This window comes from Dama dama, chromosome 30 (genome assembly GCF_033118175.1).
Source record: "Dama dama isolate Ldn47 chromosome 30, ASM3311817v1, whole genome shotgun sequence".
Classification (NCBI taxonomy): domain Eukaryota; kingdom Metazoa; phylum Chordata; class Mammalia; order Artiodactyla; family Cervidae; genus Dama; species Dama dama.
In genome coordinates this window covers 20577529-20590212 of record NC_083710.1, presented here as the reverse complement: position 1 = coordinate 20590212, position 12684 = coordinate 20577529, and the positions used below count along the sequence as shown (strand labels likewise).

Below are 12684 nucleotides of genomic sequence, written 5' to 3'. Positions count from 1 at the left end.
ATGTGTTCCCCATCCCAATCCCCCCTCCCGCCTCCCTCTCCACCCCATCCCTCTGGGTCTTCCCAGTACACCAGCCCTGAGCACTTGTCTCATGCATCCAACCTGGGCTGGTGATCTGTTTCACCCGTGATAGTACACTTGTTTCAATGCTGTTCTCTCAGATCATCCCACCCTCGCCTTTTCCCACAGAGTCCCAAAGTCTGTTCTGTACATCTGTGTCTCTTTTTCTGTTTTGCATATTGGGTTATCGTTACCATCTTTTTAAATTCCATATATATATATAGCACACACTAAATTTTATTAAAAACTTAATCAGTTTGTTGAAACAAGTAAAGTTTCGATTATACTGTACATACACTATACTACAGTATATGTACCAAGGGCATTTAATAGGAATATTAAAATAAAAAATTTCAAAAGCAATTTAAGATATGCATTTTATATCTGAAATTGTCTTACAGTTTCTGAATTTCTGTAATTTTAAGAGGTGAATTTTTTTTAAGATCTATAAAACCAGGAATTTCTAAAAGTCATATAAAAGTTACAAAGCTATTTTAAAAGGTGGGTATGCATTCATAGTATACAATCCTAATGAAAATGGTATCTAACCAACAATCAGAAATCCTTGAGAGAAGAAATCAACAAAGGCAAAACAGGAAAGCAATATTCAACTAAATTTTTTGATGTTAAGGTTGCATGAAAGGTAAAGCTCTAAAATTTAATCCTATGATCAGTGACTTGATTAAAACAAACAAAGCAATCTGGATCTAGGAAATGAGACAAAGGGAAATCTTAATGTGTATATAAACTTTTTATGACTATTATTCAAGCAGCTAGAAATAACTGACCTCTTGAAGCGCCCTCTCTTTATCAGAAGCAAAAACAGGGCTCTTTCTTTATCCCTATTACACTGGCTCACAGACACATTATTATCAAGTTAGAACTGTAGTAGTAGGATTTCTATGTCAGGACGCACAACAAAGATCTATAGCAGCCAAAGCAGTCGATTACTTTAGGGAGGAGGTCAAATCCATAAAAAGTTTTACAACATAATGTATTTTAACATAACAATCCACAAAGATGCAAATCAACTATCCCTGGGAAGGTTACTCAAGGCTGTGCTCCTCCACACCCACCAGCAATGCCGGCTCGACATCCTTGGCAACTTATTGCCTCAGACCTTTCAAGGCTGGGGCAGTATCTCCAGATCCTCAGTTCACCCCGCTTCTCATGAAGGATGACGCCACGGAGGCCCAGAGCGGGGAGCCACACCCGCCAGGTCACCCCGATCTTACTCTGGGCTCCAGTCCCACATTCCCTGGCCACTGCTATGTCCACCAAACGAAGCCTTCTTTTTCACTTTGGGGCTCACATATTCATCTCGAATTTGTAAGCAAAGTTGACTGGAAAAGTGATACAAAGTGTAAGAAGGCAGAAATATTAAAACAATATCAAGTTTGAGGCCGTGGGAGTCTCCTCTCTGTCACATCAAGTCTTCAAGGCTCTATCCTGGACTCAAATTCCTTTCCCATTGACGGGCTCACCCTTGGGAACTCCATCCATTTATAATACTGCTTCCATTACAACATACCTTATGAAAGTAACTTTTATTGTACTTTATTTATTCTTAAAATTTATCTGGCTGCACTGGGGTCTTAGTTGCAGCATGTGGGATCCAGTTCTCTGACCAGGGATCCAACCCTGGCCCCCTGCCTTAAGAGCTTGGAGTCTTAACCACTGAACCACCAAGGAAGTCCCTGAAAGTAACTTTTAAGTCTAAGTCTTGGAGCCCCAGACCTAAACATCTAGCAGCTGAATGGACAGTATCACACTGCCACCTTGGATTCTATACAGCAGGTCCTAAACTGAGTTCAATACCCTCCTTCTCAAACTGGCTGTTCCCCATGGTTCCCATCTCAGATGGAGACAGGAGGGGTCAGGTCTAAAACACCGTGGACTGTTTCCCTCCATCCTCACCCCCACTTCAAACAATCACCAAAGAACTACCACAGTATCTGCTACTGAGTATCTCCAGTGTTTAAAGTATAAATAAAAACCATAATTTAGAAACACTCAGAGAAAACTTCTATCTTGATATATTTGTTTCTAGTTTTAACTGTTAATGGGACCTGGGGCTTCCCTGGTAGCTCAGATGGTAAACAAACTGCTTGCAATGCAAGAGACCCAGGTTCAACTCCTGGGTCAGGAAGATCCGCTGGAGAAGGGATAGGCTACCCATTTCAGTATTCCTGGGCTTCCCTGGTGGCTCAGTTAATAAAGAATCCGCCTGTAATGCGGGAGACCTGGATTCAATCCCCTGGGTTGGGAAGATACCCTGGAGAAGGCGAGAGCTACCCCACTCCAGTATTCCAGCCTGGAGAATTCCATGGACTGTATAGTTCATGGGGTCGCAAAGAGGCAGACACGACTGAGCAACTTTCACTATCCACTAATTCTATTCATATCATTGGGATCAAACTTTATGTACTTTTACACTTTTTAAAGTTAACATTATATAGTAGAGCAACCTAAAATACATTGAAAAGTTTAAAAAAATATATTGGTCGCGTATTTCATCTTATTAAGGACCATAATTTAAGTATCTCCAAATTGTTAGATCATTGCCTTTTTTCCAAATATTTGCTATGAAAAACACCTCTCTCAATTGTCGTTCATGTCTCTTTGTCCCTTAGGATACAATTTTGGAATTAATTCAAAAGCTTTATATCTATTTTTAGGCTACGGCTACAAACTACAAAGTTGCCTTCTGGAAAACGGTTCTGCCAGTGGACCTTTCCACCAGCAGTTTATTTATTATTTCAAATCCTCACAACAGTAAAAGACAAGTACTTATAGCCCACCTTATAGATGAGAAAACTGGGGTACAGAGAGCTTATATAACTCACCCAGATTAACTGGTGTTAGAACTGGGATTGCAACCAGTGTCTGGTTGACTAAGGTATGTTCTCCTCCAGCCCCACTATTTCCCCACTCCATATAATTACTCTCTCTGTCTCTCTCTCTATCTCAAACTCTCTCTCTTACACACACACACACACACACACACACACACAGAAGCTCTCTTCTCCCTCTTTCCTACTTTCTCACTGACTGCTCTGATTTAGAACGTGAAACTCAGCTTTTTAAGGAACACACGTCGGTTAGGTGCTTACAAATAAGCCAGACTCTGAGTCAAACATGAGGGAGAATGAACAAAATAACCACATTTTAAAGCCATCGTTGCCTCCTTCTACATATAAAATAAAGTCTCAGCTCCTCAACCCCGAATTTGAAGTCACACCCCCATCACTCTGAACAGCTCCCCTGGGAAGTCCCACTCCCGCTGCATATCAGAAGCACCAGCAGAACTTTAAAAAAAAAGAAAATGGCCAGACCCCTCCTCCCCCCGCACCACTGCAGTGTCAGGCAGAGTGTCTGTGTTTTGAAACTTCTACAAATGTTCCTGAGGCACAGCCAGCGTGGGAGATCAACTTTTCTGCTTGAGATTTTCCAAGTTTGTTCCACTCTTCTTGACCTCCATGCCTTTGCATGAGCTTTTAATTCAGTCCAGAATTCACTTTCTCCTTGAAAGTGCTAGCTGTCAAAGACCCAGGTAAAACACTCTAGACTTCAGAAGGCTGGCTGAGCCACCTCCCCTTCTCCACCCGGAGTCGGGCATTCACTCTATCACTTGCTTCCTTCACTTCAAGCCCTTAAATCCATTACACTTACAAATCACTACTCAAGGCAACATGTGTAGTGATGGTTTGAGTTCTTAGGGGGAAGAGCTGTGTCTTGTTCATCCTTATGTCCCCCAAGGTGCACACTGCACATCTTTCCACGCTCTAAGCACTCAACTAAGGTCGGCAGAATCGAAATGCTTTTCAAATCAACTGCTGAATATTTCCAGCCATGCTCGCCCGACCTGTGAGTACTCCTTCAGAGCCAGGCAACAGTGCTGGTGTGCTCTCCCTGGTACTCTGGGACTCACTAATACCTCTTTTCATCAATTCCCAGAACCTGGTGTGATTTCCACACCCACCATATTACAAGACCACATCATCTTCACATTTAAATCTCCACAAACCCTGAACAGTTTACCAGGGATAACCTTTGGATCTACTTCTCCATCAATACGGTAGTTATCACCCAATACCAGGTATACTGCCGTCCTGAAAAATATTTTGTCCATGGGCATCCTATTATCTTCGGCTAAAAAATCAAAAACTATACTGACTGTGTATAGTGCCTGTTATTGATAATGACTAATTCAATGAAAAAATTATCACCCCAATCTTTGGAAATATATAATTTAGTTAACATACACTTGGCACCACATGTATGGATGCCTGAGTCACATTGCTGTAGAACAGAAGTTAAACACAACATTGTAAATCAACTAAACGTCAATAAAAACTTTTAAAAAGAAACAAATATGGTAACACTTGATAAATTAATATTTTCCTTTTTTAGAAAATATCTTATATTTCTATATTCCAGGGGTTTAAACTTCATTAATATAAAATATGCACTTTGACTATTTCTGTTGTCTAAACATTATACAAAAATCACCCAATGAACTGCATGAAGGATGAATGAATTTCAAGAAACGACGAACAGGAGGTAATGGATCTCAATCCCTCCAGAAGTTTGACTCTTTTATTTATGCATCTTGGGAAAACAGACAGTTAAAACTAACTTTTTTTTTTCCAGTGGTTAGTGGTGAGCCCATACTGTGTGTATAGATACTTAAAAAACTGAGATAATGCACTCAATAAATTAGTGTACATTATGGACCCATGGAACCTGGGCCAAGGAAAGACACACATACCTGTTGGGATCTTGCAGCAAATCCACCGCTTCTCTCAGCTGTTCAATCATTGCTATATCGATGTCCTGCTCTTTGGATGCACTTATTCTGCAGTGTGAAACCAAGCATAAGACCGAAAATGACCACCAGAACATGAATAGCACCTGGGTTCTTAAGAGCAAACTTACAAAAATCCACCTAACATTACAAAAACCATTTTCACAAACTCAGCATTTTAATGGAGATGTGTCAGAACTCTGTGGGGTGGGCTTCCAGAGTCACTGGGGTTGGGGAGCCAGCTTGGCTGTAAAACACATCATTTGAAGTCTCAATGACCCTGGGCCCCCACCTGCCCAACTGTAGCAGGAGGGCAATGGACAAGCTGAGTGGTTCTCAGTCCAGACTCTTTAAGCAGTAAAATCATCTAAGGTGCTTAAAAAAAATGCCAGGGCTGATACTCCCAAGCAGGTTGTCTAGGGCTTGAACATTTTATTAAGGTCTACAGATGATACTGATTTACAGGCAGAGTTAGGAACAATAGATATAAGATTGAATATGGGGTTTCCAAAGATTTACATAGTTTAAAAACTCTTTCTCTATAAAATCCATTTCCCTATAATTCTATGATTCTATAATCAAGCTAGTCCTCCTCCTCCTCAGCATATCCAATGAATAGCTGTCTGTATTAGACAGTAATTTGAAAGGAACTCTGCAATATTTTTAAAAGGCAAGAGAGATTTGATCACAGTTACTGCATTCCACTACAGAACATAAGTCAATGTCTTTCTATAAGTGAAGAAACTTTGAATGACGGAGTACATTCTCACTAAGGGGAAAACCCTCATGAAGTCTGATGGAAGGTCCAGGCCTATATGCTGGATCATGGAAAACAAAATCCTAGGAACCAAAAATCTACCCTATGCCATATGGTCCAAACTCAACCCCCCTGGAAAAGGTTCACTGTCTTGACAGATTACTTATGCCCTCCTGCATAAAGCTGGCCAAGTAAATCTTTATATGCAATAGACTGGAAGGGATGTCCATCTGGTGCAAGATTCTCTGGGTTCAATCCTAGCCCTCTGTAACCCTGGGGCAAGATGATCAGTCTTCCTATGCCTCAGTTTTGTCATCGGCAAAATGAGGGATAAAAACAGAATTTATCCCATAGAGTTGTTGTAAAGAGGAAATGAGTTGCTACCTTAGGACTTAGGACAGCGCCTGGCATGTGGTATTTAATAAACATTAGCTAGTGCAACTATTAGACTTAAGACCAAGACCTCAAAAATATATGGTTTTCTCAGGCCTTGAGGATTCCAGGGAAAGAAGTGGGAACAGGGCCATATAACATTTTAGGTCCAGCTGTTGGTTGGTTCAGACAAAGGAAAGTAAGCTGAAATCTTCTGTCCAGCAATTCTATCTCGTTTCTTGAATCACATTCTACCCACAGCCTCAAATCTGATAAAACTCACGGCCAAGGAGGAGGTATGACCTAGTACTGTGTGGTCCCAATATGACAATAAGCACCAGCGGATAAACTTGCACCTTCTGATCAATATTGGACAGGGCTATCAGCTTGCCCAAAGAAAAGTGGACCACGATTCTATCACGACAGAGCTGCTGTTCCACGTGAAACATGCACTTTACAGGGTGGAGGCTCATCCCCAGCCCTGGGTACTCACGTCCCCTCGGATGGCCAGTGCGCGTCCTCTTCTATCCGTAATAGTTCCTCACAGGCCTCAGTCCTTTCCTATGGACAGGACACAGGGGTCTTCTGAGAGCCACTGGCTGTGACAGTCAACAGTCTAAACCTGCCTCCGTCCATGTTCATAGCAGCGCTACTCACAACAGCCAAAAAGTGGAAATGACCCAAGCGGCCGTGGATGGATAAAGGGAGAAAATGTGGTCTAGACATAGAGTAGTATATCATCCAGCCTTCATAAGGTAGGAAATTGTGATACATGTTACAACGTAGATGTCCCTAAGGACATCATGCTAAGTGAAATAAACCAATCACAAAAAGAAAAACACTGTACGATTTCACATACATGAGGTCCCTAGAATAGTCCAATTCATAAAGACAGAAGGTAGAATGGTAGTTGGGAGAGGAGAGGGGAGAGAGACTGGGAAGTTACTGTTTAATGGGTAAAGAGCTTCCGTTTTACAAATGAAAAGAATTTTGGAGATAGATGGTGGAGATGGTTACACAACAAGGTGAATATACTTACCACTGAATTGTATACTTAAAAAAAATGGCTGAGATGGTAAGTTTTAGGTCATATGCATTTTACCACAATTAAAAAGTAAAAGACATGGAAACCTGGTGTGCTGCAGTTCATGGGGTTGCAGAGTCGGACACGACTTAGCAACTCAACAATAACAAAAACAAAACATTAAAATTTAAAAAAAGAAAAAAGAGAACCTGGCTCCGGATCACAACTTAAGAGTCAGAAATGCAAAGCTCAACTCGATTCCTCATTGCCTCTTAGCACCTCCTGATGTTGACAGATTCCTCCACTGAGCTTGTCAGCTACATGGAAATGTGCATTCTATTGTTTCTGAGAGGACCGTGTGTGTGTGTGCGTGTGCGTGTGTGTGTGCGCGCTTGCGTGTGCTATTAGGAAAAAGGGAAGCATAAAAGACTTAAGACAGAAAATGCCTCAAATTGCATCTGATGGTTTTCATGTGTAAAACATCCAGATTTCACTGAAATGCACCCCTCTCCTGTGATCCCAAAGAAGCGCTCTGGTGGGAGTATTTAAAAGGCCTGTGCCATTGTTGGAACTTCATGCACTGTTCTCCACTTTGATCTCCACCACAGAGAAATGCTGCTTTAACTCAGCTGACAGCTAAAACGGAAGCCATCCCAAAGTGCGAACATTCCCCTAGCAAGCAAGGTACAACAGACAGAAGGATTGTTTTCTGTGTCAAAGTTCTGACACATTATTAACTAACTCAGGCCCAGCCAACTCTCCAGATGTGTCATGGAGAACAAGTCTTCCTCTAAGGAGGGATCTAGCTGCTTGATGTCAACCTCTGGCTTGAAAAACACTCTTTTTTTTTTTAAAAAAAAAAAAAAAAGAAACACTCAAGACTTTTTTTTATATTGATTACACATTTTGTGCATAGTAAAAATCAATATATAAATTACTACACCTCTATCCAAGTGACAGTGAAATTTATGGGTGAAAATATATAACCAGAAATAACCAAGAAAACATGTTCTTATCTCTTTCTATTGGGTTTCAACTATAGGAGCCATGGGTATTTCCTTCTAAGTTTCAATTTCACAATAAAAAGTAGCCAATATAAAATAATATAAAACAAAAAAATGTATAAAACATCTATTTCAGTACACAAAACAGGGGCATTCTGGGTTACTTTTGCTAAGTTAGATGGCTATACAGTCGACAAACATTATTCACTGACTTGGTATTTACGAATTTGTCTACTCTCTGAAACCTATTTATCACCCCAAAATCAATACTTGTGGTGATGTGCAGACACATGCAAAGCCTGGTGAAAAACTGAAGTCCCCAACCCCAACATACACTTCCGCAGTTGAGGCTGAACAAGGTGAGGTCATCCATGCTTTTTTGTTTCAGCTTTCAGGCTGAAAAAAAAGTGTCCTTTTCAGAGTCTACTCAGTATCACAAATGCCCCCTCGTGTAGCACCGGAGTGCTGTCTTATCGCCCTAAGCATGAGAAGGCTGTGATGTACCTCAAAGAGAAAACACCTGTGTTAGGTAAGCTTCCTTTCTGCACGAGTTACAGGGTCTTTCTTGGCTGCAAGTTCAATGTCAACAAACCAACAATCCACATTAAATCAAGTGTCTTGAGGCAGGAACAAACATAAAACCAGGTTATGTACCAACCAGCTAACAAAAATGTGTGACCAGAGGTTCATAGGAACCTAAAAAACCCTGTATCTCCCATGGGAGCAACAGTTTGGGATTAGACAATTCAGTGTTTGAGGAGACTCTATATAACAGAACTATGTGAATGAGGATCAACTGTAGTTACAAAAGCACAAGATGCTACTTCAGTGAAGGAGAGGAGACACGATATATAAAACACAGAGCTCTTGATGGTCGAGGGCTGAGTAATTCAGTACAGTGGAGAGCGGTCAAACACACTCACACCTTAAAAGAGATGCAAGTCGAGCCTAAAATGGGCCTGAATTTCAGTGCACAACTTTCCATTGTAGATTTAGGTTTCACTTTACTCTTAGAGTTCCCCACCTGCCAAGAGAAGCCTCCTGCAGGGGTGTTTACTAGGGAAATATTTGCGGTAGATTTCTACACTCACCTTTGTTCCCCTAGACTCCACCCACAGGACCCATTTCCATGGGCTATTTCCATGGACCCGAAATCTCTAAATCTAGGAAACTTGCTTTTCTGAAACAACATGCTTTTTTTTTCCACTATCACTTTAATTGTTTTCTTTCAGGGCTTCCACCAGTAGACCCTCAACTTGAACTGATCATAAAAGAAAGACCAAAGCCCAATTTTCCACGTTTTGTTGACAGACTTGTCTCAGGGTTGACAGACAGGCATCAAAAGTGGAAGCGTCCTGTGAGAGCCACCGGCTGCAGAGTCACAGTCTGAGACTTTCACTTTAGGAGAATGCCTGGCGGGGGCGGGATGCTGGATGCTCAGCAGGGGGTTGGGGGACTCCTGCTGTCATCAGAGTAAGCAATGATGAGGCTCCACCGAAGCCACATCAGAAGAGGTGGAGGACAGAAGGAGGCAGCGTGTGTGAGATAATTTGAAATAAGAGCTGATGAATTAAATATACAAAATAACGAATAGGTTTTCTACAAATGTACGTCATATGCCAGAATCACTGTGTCTGTTTTGAGCAAACCAGAGCCTCCCGCAGTGTATCATTCAGCTGTTTTTCTCCCAGTTCCCTTGAAGGTGATGCTTGGAGACATTCGTTTGGATAGAGTCCAGCCATCCTAACACCATCCTCAGGAAATAAGGACCAGCACCTAAAGACCCCAGGCCTGACTTTAACACAGCAACTCAGAGACCACCATCTCTCACAACCCACAAGGTATCTGAATTAAAGCAAAAGGATTATCCTTGTGATCCTTGGGTGCCATGACCAAGGCCAAAGGACGGACAGAAACAAACCAAGGCACGTAATCCTGTCACAAAGTGGAACCTCAACCACCAACTTTGTAAAGGGCTGGTTTTCCCCTCATTGTTGCCGTTGCTCTGATGAAAGTTCGTCTGACAATTTAGAGACTTCATCCAACCTTTCAACATCTCAGTGCCACTAAACCTGCTCAGGAATAAGTGACCACAGAGTAACCTTCCTAAAAAGGGAACATATTCATTTCCAGAATTTAAAAGTCTTCATTTTTTCTCCTTTCACTATAAATACACTCCCAAGAAAAGCATTTTCCTAGGTTACATTGAAAGTGGAGAAGACAATGGCAACCCACTCCAGTACTCTTGCCTGGAAAATCCCAAGGATGGAGGAGCCTGGTGGGCTACAGTCCATGGGCTGGAGAAGAGTTGGACATGACTGAGCGACTTCACTTTCACTTTTCACTTTCATGCATTAGAGAAGGAACTGGCAACCCACTCCAGTGTTCTCGCCTGGAGAATCCCAGGGACAGAGGAGCCTGGCGGGCTGCCGTCTCGGGGTCGCAAGAGTCGGACACGACTGAAGCGACTTAGCAGCAGCAGCAGCAGCAAAATACATTGAAAAGCACATGAAACTCTGTTTTAGCTTTTACGGGATGGTCACAGCAATTCTGATAAATTTCCTGACTTATATGATGCACTGACTACTGGAAAGCTTAGTAATTTCCGAATGCAAAAGAAAATCATACATAAACACAGACAAACAGGTATGGATGGCAGGGACCAGGTCCTCATGTCAGCAGATAGACATGCGAGGCACTGAGAAGATGGTACATAGGCCTGAGGAAGGTGGCAGGAAGCCGAGATTGAAGGTGATGGATTGGAAACCTTGAGTGTAAACTCTAAGGCGCCAAACAGAACTCAGTAAGTTAAAAAATTACTAACAGTTGACCCTCAACTTGCCTTAATGTAGTTTATAAATTCCGAATGGAGCACATCGGTTCCATGGGAAAACTGGTCTCGTTCTTCTCCTGAGTTGTCATTGCCACTCACAAATGAAGGCGCCGGCTGAAATTCCTGATGAAATTCCCCTATGAGGAAAATAAAAAGAGAGATACAAAGCATGATTTAATAAACAGATGAATAAAAACATAGATGACTCTAAAATACACCATCTAGCTTCCCAATCTTCTCCGCGATCTCGTCTGGAGGTATATGATGACCCAAGTTTTATCTTCCCTATGGGATGTGAGGACCAGGTGAAAAAAAGAGAAAGAAGGGGAATAAAAGTAAAAGAAATAGAAAACCCCAAATCTAATGGTCAAGGCCTCTTGATCTAAAGCAGTGGGATGGGGTGGGGTGGGAGGAAGGTCCAAGAGAGAGGGTATATATGCACACGTATAGCTAATTCACTTCCTTGTGCAGCAGAACTAACACAGCACCGTAAAACAATTATCCTCCAAATAATAAAATTTTTAAAAGTCACGGCCCCTTTATGGCTTAGTTTCTTATGAAAGAAATGAAATCTCCTGTAATTTTAAGGAACAGAGAAGAGAAAAATATAAAAGTGGGCTTTCTGTGCTCCCCGCAACATGTGACAAGTAAGTATTTCAAATTCAAAATTCAGTGAATAGTTACTGAGCAACTACTAAATGGCAGGTATAATGCTAAACATTCTAGGAATTTGAAAAACTAGGGAACATGGTAAGAAAGTGTGGGAAAGGACAAAAATAAGGACCCGAAATCATAACACAAAGAGTGACTATGATGAGGGCGATATGGAGGGGAAAGCACTGTCTGTCAGAGCTCATCCAACCAGACTGTTCCAGATGCTGCAGGACAGGACGAAGGAGCAAAGGTGCATCTCTTCTAGCTGCTCTGGATGCTGCAAAGAACCAGGTAGGACCACGTCACCTTCAAGGATTTCTGCCTGCCTGCTAAGTTGCTTCAGTCGTTTTTGACTCTTTGCGACCCCATGGAGTCCTAGCCCACCAAGCTGCTCTGTCCATGGGATTCTCCAGGCAAGAATACTGGAGTGGGTCGCCATGCCTTCCTCCAGGAGATCTTTCCCACCGAGACTGAACCCATGTCTTATGTCTCTTGCATTGGCAGGTGAGTTCTTTACCACTAGTGCCACCTGGGAAGACCTCAAAGACTTGTGGCCAGCAAAAAACAGCCACTTCTAGAACAGAGAGAACAGTTAGGACTGGACATGGAAAAACAGACTGGTTCCAAACTGGGAAAGGAGTACGTCAAGGCTGTATACTGTCACCCTGCTTATTTAACTTATATACAGAGTACATCATGCAAAACGCTGGGCTGGATGAAGCACAAGCTGGAATCAAGATTGCTGGGAGAAACATTAATAACCTCAGATATGCAGATGACACCACCCTTATGGCAAAAAGTGAAGGAACAGTCTCTTGATGAAAGTGAAAGAGGAGAGTGAAAACACTGGCTTAAAACTCAACATTCAGAAAACTTAGATCATGGCATCCAGTCCCATGGCAAATAGATGGTGAAACAATGGAAACAGTGACAGACTTTCTTTCCTTGGGCTCCAAAATCACTGCAGATGGTGACTGCAGCCATGAAATTAAAAGACGCTTGCTCCTTGGAAGAAAAGCTATGACCAACCTAGACAGCATATTGAAAAGCAGAGACGTTACTTTGCCGACAAGTGTCCATCTAGTCAAAGTTATGTTTTTTCCAGTAGTCATGTATGGACGTGAGAGTTGGACCTTAAAAAAAGCTGAGTGTCAAAGAATTGATGCTTTTTAA

General features: G+C 41.9%; 1 protein-coding gene across 3 annotated transcripts in view; it reads right to left on the bottom strand.

Moving 5' to 3' along the window:
• Positions 1–12684, bottom strand: part of LRCH1 (leucine rich repeats and calponin homology domain containing 1) — a 210336-nt gene that overhangs the window by 45866 nt on the left and 151786 nt on the right. For all 3 annotated transcript variants that reach the window (XM_061133487.1, XM_061133488.1, XM_061133486.1), the window contains exons 9-11: positions 10867–10994; positions 6490–6557; positions 4832–4918 (exon numbers count right to left, since the gene is read on the bottom strand). In XM_061133487.1, the coding sequence (XP_060989470.1) occupies positions 4832–4918; positions 6490–6557; positions 10867–10994 (283 nt within the window). The remainder of the gene's footprint in view (positions 1–4831; positions 4919–6489; positions 6558–10866; positions 10995–12684) is intronic.